The sequence below is a fragment of the Lissotriton helveticus genome, chromosome 7 (assembly GCF_964261635.1).
Source record: "Lissotriton helveticus chromosome 7, aLisHel1.1, whole genome shotgun sequence".
In the NCBI taxonomy this organism is placed as follows: Eukaryota; Metazoa; Chordata; class Amphibia; order Caudata; family Salamandridae; genus Lissotriton; species Lissotriton helveticus.
The window spans coordinates 40,840,342-40,853,583 of record NC_136068.1 but is presented as its reverse complement, the minus strand read 5'-3'; the positions used below and the strand labels follow the sequence as shown (position 1 = coordinate 40,853,583).

Below are 13,242 nucleotides of genomic sequence, written 5' to 3'. Positions count from 1 at the left end.
CCTTCCATATACTGCCCTCTTCAGGAGCCTTTGTGAGCTTAAACACTGCCCACTTCTGCATACTGCCCTTTTCAGTAGCCTTGGTGAGTTTATACAACACTCCCTCCTGTACACTGCCCTCTTCAGGAGCCTTGGTGAGTTTATACAATGCCCCCTTCTGCATACTGCCCACTTCAGGAGCCTTGGTGAGTGTATACACTGCATCCTTCCCAATACTGCCCTCTTCAGGAGCCTCAGTGAGTTTATACACTGCCCCCTTCCACATACTGCCCTCTTCGGGAGCCTCAGTGAGTTTATACACTGCCCCCTTCCACATACTGCCCTCTTCAGGAGCCTTGTTTATACATTGCCCTCTTCCACATACTGCCCTCTTCAGGAGCCTCAGTGAGGTAATACACTGCACCCTTCCCCATACTGCCCTCTTCAGGAGCCTTGTTTATACACTGCCCTCTTCCACATACTGCCCTCTTCAGGAGCCTCAGTGAGTTTATACACTGCCCCCTTCCACATACTGCCCTCTTCAGGAGCCTCAGTGAGGTAATACACTGCCCCCTTCCACATACTGCCCTCTTTAGAAGCCTTGTTTATACACTGCCTCCTTCTGAAAGCTCCGATAGTACATAAACCTCATCATGGCCGGACTGGGACATAGAATTGGCCTGGAAGCCAGAACAAAAGTGGCCACATTGGTGAATTCGATGAAACCTGGAGACTCCGGGGTCTTTATACTGCCCGCTTCTGAAGGCTGTGACAGTTCTACCCCTGCTGAATGCCCTCTAACTATGTCACCTGCCCCCTGCTAGAAACTCTAACTGCCTGAACACTGCCCCTGCCACAGCATCACATTTTAAGGAGGTTGATTCTCTGTATGCCGCCCCCTATTGGCAGCTCTGATAGTACTACACTGCCCTGCCAGAAGAGCTGGTTTGTGTATCCTGCCCCTAGTGATGGCTCTAATGTGCATATACTGCCCCTTAATGGAGGTATATACTGTCCCTCTCAAATGACGTATATGTGCTGTTCCATCCTGGAGTATATCCATATAGACATAGTGCCACGTCATAGAGTTTCCAGTGTGCCTCTACCGCCCCTGCCGGATGCTCTGGGAATGTGTTCATTCTCCTATGATAGACAGAGGCTGTGACAGTCTAACACAGATCCCACTCAAGGTATGGTATACTGCATTTCCATAGCACCACACGCCCCAGTTAGGAGCCTTCTTGGCACTCTGGTCTCTTGGGCAGGCTGCTAGCTGTCACTGTGGGCTGAAGATAAAACCAGGCACTGGTCACCTACCAGACCCCGCTGACACAGCGGGTGGACAGGGCCCGCGGCATGATCTCCGACCCCTGCTGCATGAATCCACCCACCGGGAACCAGAGGCTGTTCCCCAGGGTGTACTGGTTCTCCAGCACATTGTGACGCTCTCGTAGACAGGGGTGTGGGTTGTACCACTCGTAGGGGCTCAGCCTGCAAGAGAAGAAGAGAGCGGTCAGGGAGGAACTGCACCAAAACAACCTGCCATTATTACAGCCAACACAACGCCGGCCCACCTGTGCAACCATGCTGTTCATCATTCTTCCCACCCACCAAACTATATGCCAATCACTCATCTATCAAACCTTACAACTATCTAACACACCATCTTACCACCCACTCAACCACCCTTCCAACCTATCTATCCTCCCACCCACCAAACTACCCTACCAGTCACCCATCCATCAAACCATCAAGCCATCCAACTATCTAACACATCTCACTACCTACTCAACCACCCTTCCGTATACCCATCCATACTCCCACCCACCACACTATCCTGCCAATCTCCCATCCATCAAACCATCCAACTATCTAACATAACATCTTACCACCCACTCAACCACCCTTCCAACCCATCAATCTTCCCACCAACCAAACTACCCTACCAGTCACCCACCCATCAAACCATCCAACTATCTAACACAACATCTTACTACCCACTCAACCACCCTTCAGTATACCCATCCATACTCCCACCCACCACACTATCCTGCCAATCTCCCATCCATCAAACCATCCAACTATCTAACATAACATCTTACCATCCACTCAACCACCCTTCCAACCCATCCATCTTCCCACTAACCAAACTACCCTACCAGTCACCCACCCATCAAACCATCCAACTATCTAACACAACATCTTACTACCCACTCAACCACCCTTCAGTATACCCATCCATACTCCCACCCACCACACTATCCTGCCAATCTCCCATCCATCAAACCATCCAACTATCTAACATAACATCTTACCATCCACTCAACCACCCTTCCAACCCATCCATCTTCCCACCAACCAAACTACCCTACCAGTCACCCACCCATCAAACCATCCAACTATCTAACACAACATCTTACTACCCACTCAACCACCCTTCAGTATACCCATCCATACTCCCACCCACCAAACTATCCTGCCAATCTCCCATCCAACAAACCATACAACTATCTAACATAACATTTTACCACCCACTCAGCCACCCTTCCATATGCCCATACATCCTTCCACCCACCAACCTATCCTGCCAGTCACCCATCGATCAAACCATACAACTGTCTAAAATAACATCTTACCACCCACTCAGCCACCCTTCCGCATGGCCATCCATCCTCCCACCCACCAAACTATCCTGCCAGTCACCCATCCATCAAACCATCCAAATATCTAACACAACATCTTACCACCCATTCAACCACCCTTCCATATACCCATCCATACTCCAACCCACCACACTATCCTGCCAACCTCCCATCCATCAAACCATACAACTAACATAACTTCTTACCACCCAGTTAACCATCCTTCCGCATACACATCCATCCTCCCACCCACCACACTATCCTGCCAGTCACCCATCCATCAAACCATCCAACTAACACAACATCTTAACATCTACTCAACCATCCTGCATTATACTCATCCATCCTCCCACCCAACAACCTCTCCCATCATTTACCTATCCATCCTACTATCCAACCATATTAGCATAACATCTCCCCAGCAACTCAACCATGCTGCCATATGGCCACCCTCCCAACCACCAAACTCTCCTGCTAGTCACCCATCCATTAAACCATCCAACTAGCTAACGTAACATCTTGCCTCCAACTCAACCACCCTTTTCTATACCCAGCCATACTCCCACCCATCAAGCTCTTTCACAGGTCACCCATACATCCCACAACCAACATCACATCTTACCACCCACTCAACCACCCTGCCATAAAGCTATCCTACCTCCCACCAAACTCTCCTGTCATCCAACCAACTGTCATACAATCTAACCATCTAAGATAACATCTTGCCGCCCACTCAACCATCCAGGCGTTACCACTAATTTATATATTGCACATGCCACAAGCTCATGCTGCCACGCACACTGCACTTAAGACCAACCACCCACCACCATCCACCCTAAGCTCTACGCAATCACCTGATCTTGAGATCTATCAAGCTATAAGACCAGGCAGAGAAGAATATTTCCAGAATATTAAAATATAAAACGCTATTTTATCACATAGCTTGTGTTTTTTCTTTCTGTGTTCAATTTAAAAACAAGAAACTTGTGTTATGTTGATATGTATCCAGGATATCTTTAAGTTCTTTAACTTAGGTGACCCCTCTCTAGGCCAAAGTTGCATGTGCGTCATTCATTCATATTTTCACATACCTACTATATGAATATTTATGTACAATCATCTTTTATTTGCTGTAAAACATTTCAAGATGCTCCCTGTGTCTATGCGCTTTATAAATAATTGAATACATTCTGTTACATTATGGATGTCGATACTGAATTAATATCATAATTTACATTCTTGAGGAAAGTGCAAAGAAAAGAAAATCAATTTTATCACAGTGGGTTCAGAAATGTGCTGATTAGTAACAGTTTTCTTCAGGACAAATGTGTCACAGCAACCATCATACAGCAGTTGAGGTTCATTGAGCTTCTCAATGGCCTGGATAGACCTGTCTTTAGGTCAGTGTTGAGGATGGCCTGGATAGACCTGTCTCTAGGTCAGTGTTGAGGATGGCCTGGATAGACATATCTCTAGGAGAGCTTTGAGGATGGCCTGGATAGACATGTCTCTAGGTCAGCATTGAGGATGGCCTGGATAGACATGTCTCCAGGGCCTGGATAGACATGTCTCCAGGTAAGCTTTGAGTATGGCCTGGATAGACATATCCCCGGGTCAGCGTTGAGGATGGCCTGGATAGACATGTCTCCAGGTAAGCTTTGAGTATGGCCTGGATAGACATATCCCCGGGTCAGCGTTGAGGATGGCCTGGATAGACATGTCTCCAGGTCACCTTTGAGTATGGCCTGGATGGACATGTCTCCAGGTCAGCGTTGAGGATGGCCTGGATAGACCTGTCTTTAGGTCAGCGTTGAGGGTGGACTGGATAGACATGTCTCCAGGTCAGCGTTGAGGATGACCTGGATAGACAGGTCTCCAGGTCAATGTTGAGGATGGCCCGGATAGAAATGTCTCCAGGTCAGCGTTGAGGATGGCCTGGATAGACATATCTCTAGGAGAGCTTTGAGTATGGCCTGGATGGACATGTCTCCAGGTCAGCATTGAGGATGGCCCGGATAGACATGTCTCCAGGTTAGCGTTGAGGATGACCTGGATAGACCTGTCTCTAGGTCAGCGTTGAGCATGGCCTGGATAGACATGTCTCCAGGTCAGCGTTGCTGATGAGGGATGGTTAGCAGCCATCTTCCAGTGTACGGCCTGCATAGACCTGTCTCTAGGTCAGCGTTGAGGATGGCCTGGATAGACATATCCCCGGGTCAGCGTTGAGGATGGCCTGGATAGACATGTCTCTAGGTCAGCGTTGAGGATGGCCCGGATAGACATGTCTCTGGGTCAGCATTGAGTATGGCCTGGATAGACATGTCTCCAGGTCAATGTTGAGGATGGCCTGGATAGACATATCTCTAGGAGAGCTTTGAGGATGGCCTGGATAGACCTGTCTCTAGGTCAGCGTTGAGGATGGCCCGGATAGACATGTCTCTAGGTCAGCGTTGAGGATGACCTGGATAGACATGTCTCTAGGTCAATGTTGAGGATGGCCCGGATAGAAATGTCTCCAGGTCAGCGTTGAGGATGGCCTGGATAGACATATCTCTAGGAGAGTTTTGAGTATGGCCTGGATGGACATGTCTCCAGGTCAGCATTGAGGATGGCCCGGATAGACATGTCTCCAGGTTAGCGTTGAGGATGACCTGGATAGACCTGTCTCTAGGTCAGCGTTGAGCATGGCCTGGATAGACATGTCTCTAGGTCAGCGTTGAGGATGGCCCGGATAGACATGTCTCTGGGTCAGCATTGAGTATGGCCTGGATGGACATGTCTCCAGGTCAGCATTGAGGATGACCTGGATAGACATGTCTCCAGGTCAATATTGAGGATGGCCTGGATAGACATATCTCTAGGAGAGCTTTGAGGATGGCCTGGATAGACCTGTCTCTAGGTCAGCGTTGAGGATGGCCCGGATAGACATGTCTCTAGGTCAGCGTTGAGGATGACCTGGATAGACATGTCTCTAGGTCAATGTTGAGGATGGCCCGGATAGAAATGTCTCCAGGTCAGCGTTGAGGATGGCCTGGATAGACATATCTCTAGGAGAGTTTTGAGTATGGCCTGGATGGACATGTCTCCAGGTCAGCATTGAGGATGGCCCGGATAGACATGTCTCCAGGTTAGCGTTGAGGATGGCCTGGATAGACCTGTCTCTAGGTCAGCATTGAGGATGGCCTGGATAGACATGTCTCAAGGTCAGCGTTGAGGATGGCCCGGATAGACATGTCTCAAGGTCAGCGTTGAGGATGACCTGGATAGACATGTCTCTAGGTCAATGTTGAGGATGGCCCGGATAGAAATGTCTCCAGGTCAGCGTTGAGGATGGCCTGGATAGACATATCTCTAGGAGAGCTTTGAGTATGGCCTGGATGGACATGTCTCCAGGTCAGCATTGAGGATGGCCCGGATAGACATGTCTCCAGGTTAGCGTTGAGGATGACCTGGATAGACCTGTCTCTAGGTCAGCGTTGAGCATGGCCTGGATAGACATGTCTCCAGGTCAGCGTTGCTGATGAGGGATGGTTAGCAGCCATCTTCCAGTGTACGGCCACAACTTCTTGAAACTTGACATGAGTAAACCTGACCTGCTCGTTGGAGAGGACAGCATAGATTACTGGGCACTTGCACTGCATGGGGTGCTCCTGAATACATCCATAGAGTTCTATCACATCAGGAAGTCTCCTTAATGGTGCAAGTCACTCTAGTGTCCAGTTCTTTTTTCAATGTGCTCCATCTTCTGTGGAAAATACCCCCTTTCTTGCCTCAACCCCAGAATGCTTGCACTGTCTTTCCAGACTCAACTGCTGAAAGAGTCTGTTCTCTGGCACTAAAGCAAACCTTCTGCAATACCACACTGTGTCCAAAACTTTGCAGACATATCTGAAATGTGGACAAGTTATCAGCTGCAAGTCAGAATTTGCACTGTCTGGTAGGAGAGCAAAATTGCGCCTCTGCCTGAACAATATTTTTTCTATGGACCAGAGATATCTTACCTTTTTAACGGATAGAACACAAGCTGTCAGCCTGGCATCTTACCCCTCTGTAGTCCGCAAACCCACCTGCAGAGTGCCTCAAGGTTCATCACTCAATCCCACCCTCTTCAATGCATACAGGATCCCTCTAGTCACTGTCATCCTCACACATATCAACATCCTCTCCTATGATGACAAAACACAACTCACACTGTCCCTCACAGATAAGACCCCAAACACAAGAAACAAGTTCACAGCCTACATGACCTAAGACACTAACTAAATAGAAACCAACTGTCTCATGCTTAGCGCTGACAAGACAGAAGTCGTGATCTTTGGCAAGAACATCTCACCATGGGGCTCCAGCTGGTGGCTGGTCAAACTTGTACCAACACCCACACGCAGGACCCATGCCAGGAACCTTGGAATAGCATCAACAGCAAACTGGACATGACTGCACAAGTTAGCGCCATCACTGCATCCTGCTTCCACCCCATAAAGATGGTGAGGAAGATCTGCAAATGGTTCCCAAGCTACACAAGAAAAACTGTCACTCGCATAGCAGTCACCAACAAGTTGGATTAATGAAACACCCTCTACACCAGGATCACCAAGCAACTCGATAGAAGACTACAAACTAACCAGAACTCAGCAGCCAGCTCCTGATCAACCTCCCACACAGAATTCACATCACACAACAACTCAGGGAGCTCCACTAGCTACCAAATTACTAATGCACTGATCTCAAACTCCTCACACACACATTCAACGTGCTACTCTACTTAGGTCCTACCTACCTGAACAGGTGCATCTCCTCCCACCAACCACCCAGACGCCACCACACCGCAGGACTCCTACTCACACACATCCCACACATCCACAGAACTAGATCAGGACAGGCGTTCTCTTAGGTTGCTCTTAAAGCATGGAACGAGGTCTCACGCAACATCAGAGACTTCTCCTCTCTTCCTGAATTCCACAACACGAGTAAGACCTGGCTTTACAATCCACCAACCTACCATGGGCGGGGCTAGGCACATACACCTGCTCAGCAGCAGGATACCCTCGCGGGTGAGAGTGCGCTTTACAAGTACACGTAACATAACAGGAGGATAGTCTATGTCTTCTTTGTGTTCGCAAAAACTCTGACAACTCTGGATCCTACAAATTTGGAGAGATCGTTCCAGTATTGCTTAGCTCCTAGAATGTGGAATAACATACTGATGGACCCCACGAAGATAAATCACTTTTTGGTTTAAAGAAGGGTCTTAATATGTATATTTTATGTTAACATCTTGTTGAGTCTCCTTTGATACTTTGCTTTGTTTTAGTATTGCATTAGCACCTAGAAGCTTTTCTGGTGTCCATGAGCTATATTAATAATAAAAAAGAATATTCATAAATGATGGGTCAATCTCTTGACACCTCGGCTGCATGGCGATGTTAAGGAAACGTATAGAAATTGCAGAAGCATCACTTTATTGGGTAATCAAGTTACCTGTGTCTACATTGGGGAACGTGTTTGCAAACCAAGATGTCTGGAACCATTTGAGAATGAGAAGGTCTGGAGATTTCTTTTTGGGATTTTAGATTATCCAGCAGGAAATAGGTGTCGTGTTGTGCGGTGTGGGACTGGCTCGGCATCAACAAGTATGCTTCTTGACTTGGTGGGATGAACCTTCCTAGAAGGGGCCTCCAAGAGAGTGGCCAGTAAGAAGCACATGCTTGAGCTCTCATGGGGTGTTCAGAATTCTATGATCCTTGGACCTAGTCTGGCAGCAGCACTGAGGGTGCCCATCAGTAGGAAGAGGAGATTTGGGTGCCCAATGACGTAGACATCACAACAGTCATGTTGGGGCATGGGGCTCGTCCTCGTCGTCTCTTTCGACTTCGAGCATGGGCTTTGGTGGGATGGTTTACTGGCACATCCTTTTGTCAAAGTCCTTTTTTCGCTGCAGAATGTTCGCTATTTCTGTCTCGAGCCTCCTCTTCTTCCTTTCCATCTCTGTGGCCTGATCTGGTGTGGAGCATTTTGGAAGGAATGAGTTTAGTGTTATTCTGGCCAGGAACCTGTCGGCACTGGGTGGCATCCTTAGATGCAAATGCTCTCTGGTAACTTTGGGTTGAGTTTGCTCTAAATAAAGCTAAAAAACAAAAAGAAAAAAAAGACATCCTCCATCTCTGAGTCTACAGTCTGTACCGTAGCCCAGTGGGTTTTGCTTCCCTACTATTTCAGTGAATGGCCATCGAGGCGGGCAGTCATGCCAGTGTTGGAGGTTTGGCAAATGTGTTTGTGACTGTTGTCTGGTTATTGTTATTTTCTTATGGGCACTGTGAGAAATTGGGGTAGAAACCCTGCTCAAGCATCAGCCAGAATTCTTGTCAGGGTGAACTACCAAGAGTCACTGTATTATCCTGTGCTTAACCCTCTGGCCACTTGGCACAAAAGCAGTCAGGCTTAACTTAGGGGCAATGTGTAAAGTATTTTATGCATGCATGCAGCACTTAAACAATAATAAAGTGGAAATACTACACAAGAAACAAATTGCACACTAATTCAGAAAAATAGAGAACATTTTAGTAAACTATTTGATAATAAAAACAGGAAAAATACAAGTAGAACTGGAGTTATGAATGTTTTAAATTTAAAGTGAAAATGAGCGCCTAAAAGATCAAAGCACCAACCGTGGACATCTAGTCGTGCCAGACCAGGGTAAAGCTGAATGTTTATGGCAGATAGAGATGGAGCTGGGTGAGGTATACAAATTGGATCAGGCCTGGTCTAACTTACCTTCAGGCCTAGAAGAAAGTTTGAAGAAAAATATCTGAGAGGGTAAAGTTCAGTGGGGCAAGGAAGCTGGCGGTGTCCAAGAAGGAGGTGTTGTCATCAGAGAGCCGATAGATAAAGTCTTGGTGAAGACTTCTATGTTCAGGCCTGGTCTCTTTTACGGAAGATAAAAATCTCCAGTAGAACAAAGCTACAGGCTGTAGATGACAAGGGCTCGACGAGGTCAGATACCCCTCCTGTGAGGAGCCGCTGAACAGAATCTGCTGCGGCGGAGAAGAACCTAGTGGGAGCTGCCATTAAGTCAGGCTGAATGGCAACACTCCTTGGGCAGATTTGCAAGCAGGTAGGATCCAGTCGCCTCAGTTCTCAGAACACTTTTTGGCAGAAGTATTGGTGAATTTGGTTATTTTGGCACCTGCAGAACCACTTCAGAGGGTCCAACTCTAAAGGGACAACACATGGAGGATCAAGACTTATTCAGACTGGGTACAGGCGTGGATTCAAGATGGTTGGCGCCTTTTCAACCCCTGAGGCTCTGATCAGGAGGCCAGACAACCAGCCCTAGAACTCACTCTGAAAGTCTTGGGTTCAAGCAGGAAAACAGGTCTCAAGTAACAGGGCAGTCCTCTTATGGCACAGGGCAGGCTCCAGGCAACTGGGCCGTAATCCTGGTGCAGCAAGGAAGTCCTCTGAAGTATACAGCAGGCCGCAGGCAACAGGGCAGTCCTCTGGGAGTCCTTCCGCAGGTCCTGAAGTGAACTGAAGAGTGTGTCTGAGGGTCTTGATTTTAGACCTGGTGCCAGCTTTGAAGTGGATGAAACTTCTGGAGTACCCCTCGCCCTCTTCCCATAGTAATGTCTTGAAGCTCCTGCGTTCCTTTCCTGGTCCCAGTCTATCTGTAGCCACAATAGACTTGTGTGAAGTTCTTTGTGTGTTAATTGAGGCAGGGTCTTTGAATTGTAAATGGGGCTGTGCACAGTTTTGCCCCAACCTGCCAAGATGGTCCATCCTGCAAACACCTATCCCCCTTTGCCTCACTGTCTGGGATGAATACACAAAGGCCAACTACCCCCAGTCATGTGACCCAGAATGCAGGCAGCAGGCACCAAATGGTTAAGACAAGAAAATGGAAACTTTCTAAAAGTGGCATTTTCAAAATTGTGACTTGAAATCCAACATTACAGATGTTTTTAAATTACAGTTCTTATAAGATCAAATATAACATTTTTACTTCTTCCTAATCCAAGGTTAGCACTTATTAAATGATATAAGGTAACCCAACGTTTTCCTATTAGTGAAAAACAAATGTAGGCATATTTACCTACCTACAAATTAAAAGTAAATGTCCAGTTGAAAACTTCACATACAAGCTGCAATGGCAGGCCTTAGACATGCTTAAAGGGCTACTTAAGTGGGTGGCACAATAAGTGCTGCAGGCCCACTAGCAGCAAACTTTTCAGACCCTCTCAAAGAGTTGCAAATTTAAGTGCTTTAGTCTGTGGCGCATTCTTTGGGTGGGATTCACAAAAGGCTGGGAGAAAACGTCAGATATGTGTTTGTAAGAGTAGCTCGATGTATGGACCAACATTTTGACGTGTATGGTTTCCATAAGGGATCCAGGGAATTACACTGAAAATTCAAGGGTTTCCGCAGACTTTCGGATGCACTGATGTATGACAGTTCATGAGTAAAACTATGTATTTGCACATTTGTTGGATTCTCCATGTTTATATATTTATTTAAATGCAGAAGTGCCCCACTGCACCCTCGTTATATTTAAGGGGGCTCCCTTATCACTTTCACCCTGGAAAATCTAAGGTGAACTTCGGTGCACAAGCACCTTTGTGATTCAGACCCAATGTCACCTCAATCTGTCGCTCTGTATCTCTGCCTCTGCATATGTTTTGGTCTGAGTTCTCTGAGATTCTCCCATTGTCTCTCCAGTTCACTCTTTTTTTCTGTGATCTGTTTCGGTCTCTCTTCTCCTTCTGTTTCCCTGTCATTGTTGTGTCTCTTTCTCTGATTTGTTTCAGTCTCTCTTCTCCTTCTGTTTGACTGTCTTTCTTCTCCTTCTGTTTGACTGTCATTGGTGTGTCTCTTTCTCTGGTCTGTTTCAGTCTCTCTTCTCCTTCTGTTTCACAGTCTTTCTTTTCCTTATATTTGACTGTCATTGGTGTGTCTCTTTCTCTGGTCTGTGTCAGTCTCTCTTCTCCTTCTGTTTCACTATCTTTATTCTCCTTCTATTTGACTGTCATTGGTGTGTCACTTTCTCTGGTCTGTTTCAGTCTCTCTTCTCCTTCTGTTTCACAGTCTTTCTTCTCCTTCTGTTTGACTGTCATTTGTGTGTCTCTTTCTCTGGTCTGTTTCAGTCTCTCTTCTCCTTCTGTTTCACAGTCTTTCTTCTCCTGTTTGACTGTCAACGGTGTGTCTCTTTCTCTGCTCTGTTTCACAGTCTCTCTTCTCCTTCTATTTGACTGTTTTTTGTGTGTCTCTTTCTCTGGTCTGTTTCAGCCTCTCTTCGCCTTCTGTTTCACAGTCTTTCTTCTCTTTCTATTTGACTGTCATTGGTGTGTCTCTTTCTCTTGTCTGTTTCAGTCTCTCTTCCCCTTCTGTTTCACAGTCTCTCTTCTCCTTCTATTTGACTGTTATTTGTTTGTCTCTTTCTCTGGTCTGTTTCAGTCTAGCTTCTCCTTCTGTTTGACTGTCATTGGTGTGTCTCTTTCTCTGGTCTGGTTCAGTCTCTCTTCTCCTTCTGTTTCACAGTATCTCTTCTCCTTCTATTTGACTGTTATTTGTGTGTCTCTTTTTCTGGTCTGTTTCAGTCTCTCTTCTCCTTCTGTTTCACAGTCTTTCTTCTCCTTCGGTTTGACTGTCATTGGTGTGTCTCTTTCTCTGGTCTGTTTCAGTCTCTCTTCGCCTTCTGTTTTACAGTCTTTCTTCTCCTTCTGTTTGACTGTCATTTGTGTGTCTCTTTCTCTGGTCTGTTTCAGTCTCTCTTCTCCTTCTGTTTCCCAGTCTTTCTACTCCTTCTATTTGACTGTTATTTGTGTGTCTCTTTCTCTGGTCTGTTTCAGTCTCTCTTCTCCTTCTGTTTGACTGTCATTGGTGTGTCTCTTTCTCTGGTCTGTTTCAGTCTCTCTTCTCCTTCTGTTTCACAGTCTTTCTTCTCCTTCTATTTGACTCTTTTGTGTGTGTCTCTTTCTCTGGTCTGTTTCAGCCTCTCTTCTCCTTCTGTTTCACAGTCTTTCTTCTATTTCTATTTGGCTGTCATTGGTGTGTCTCTTTCTCTGGTCTGTTTCAGTCTCTCTTCTCCTTCTGTTTCACAGTCTCTCTTCTCCTTCTATTTGACTTATTTGTTTGTCGCTTTCTCTGGTCTGTTTCAGTCTATCTTCTCCTTCTGTTTGACTGTCATTGGTGTGTCTCTTTCTCTGGTCTGTTTCAGTCTCTCTTCTCCTTCTGTTTCACAGTCTTTCTTCTCCTTCTGTTTGACTGTCATTTGTGTGTCTCTTTCTCTGGTCTGTTTCAGTCTCTCTTCTCCTTCTGTTTCACAGTCTTTCTTCTCCTTCTATTTGACTGTCATTGGTGTGTCTCTTTCTCTGGTCTGTTTCAGTCTCTCTTCTCCTTCTGTTTCACAGTCTCTCTTCTCCTTCTATTTGACTTATTTGTTTGTCTCTTTCTCTGGTCTGTTTCAGTCTATCTTCTCCTTCTGTTTGACTGTCATTGGTGTGTCTCTTTCTCTGGTCTGTTTCAGTCTCTCTTCTCCTTCTGTTTCACAGTCTTTCTTCTCCTTCTGTTTGACTGTCATTTGTGTGTCTCTTTCTCTGGTCTGTTTCAGTCTCTCTTCTCCTTCTGT

General features: G+C 46.4%; 1 protein-coding gene across 1 annotated transcript in view; it reads right to left on the bottom strand.

Moving 5' to 3' along the window:
• GRIK5 (glutamate ionotropic receptor kainate type subunit 5) overlaps nt 1-13,242 on the bottom strand; it is a 1,072,331-nt gene that overhangs the window by 107,311 nt on the left and 951,778 nt on the right. Inside the window, exon 16 of the mRNA XM_078650387.1 lies at nt 1,297-1,470. Within this exon, the coding sequence (XP_078506513.1) occupies nt 1,297-1,470 (174 nt within the window). The remainder of the gene's footprint in view (nt 1-1,296; nt 1,471-13,242) is intronic.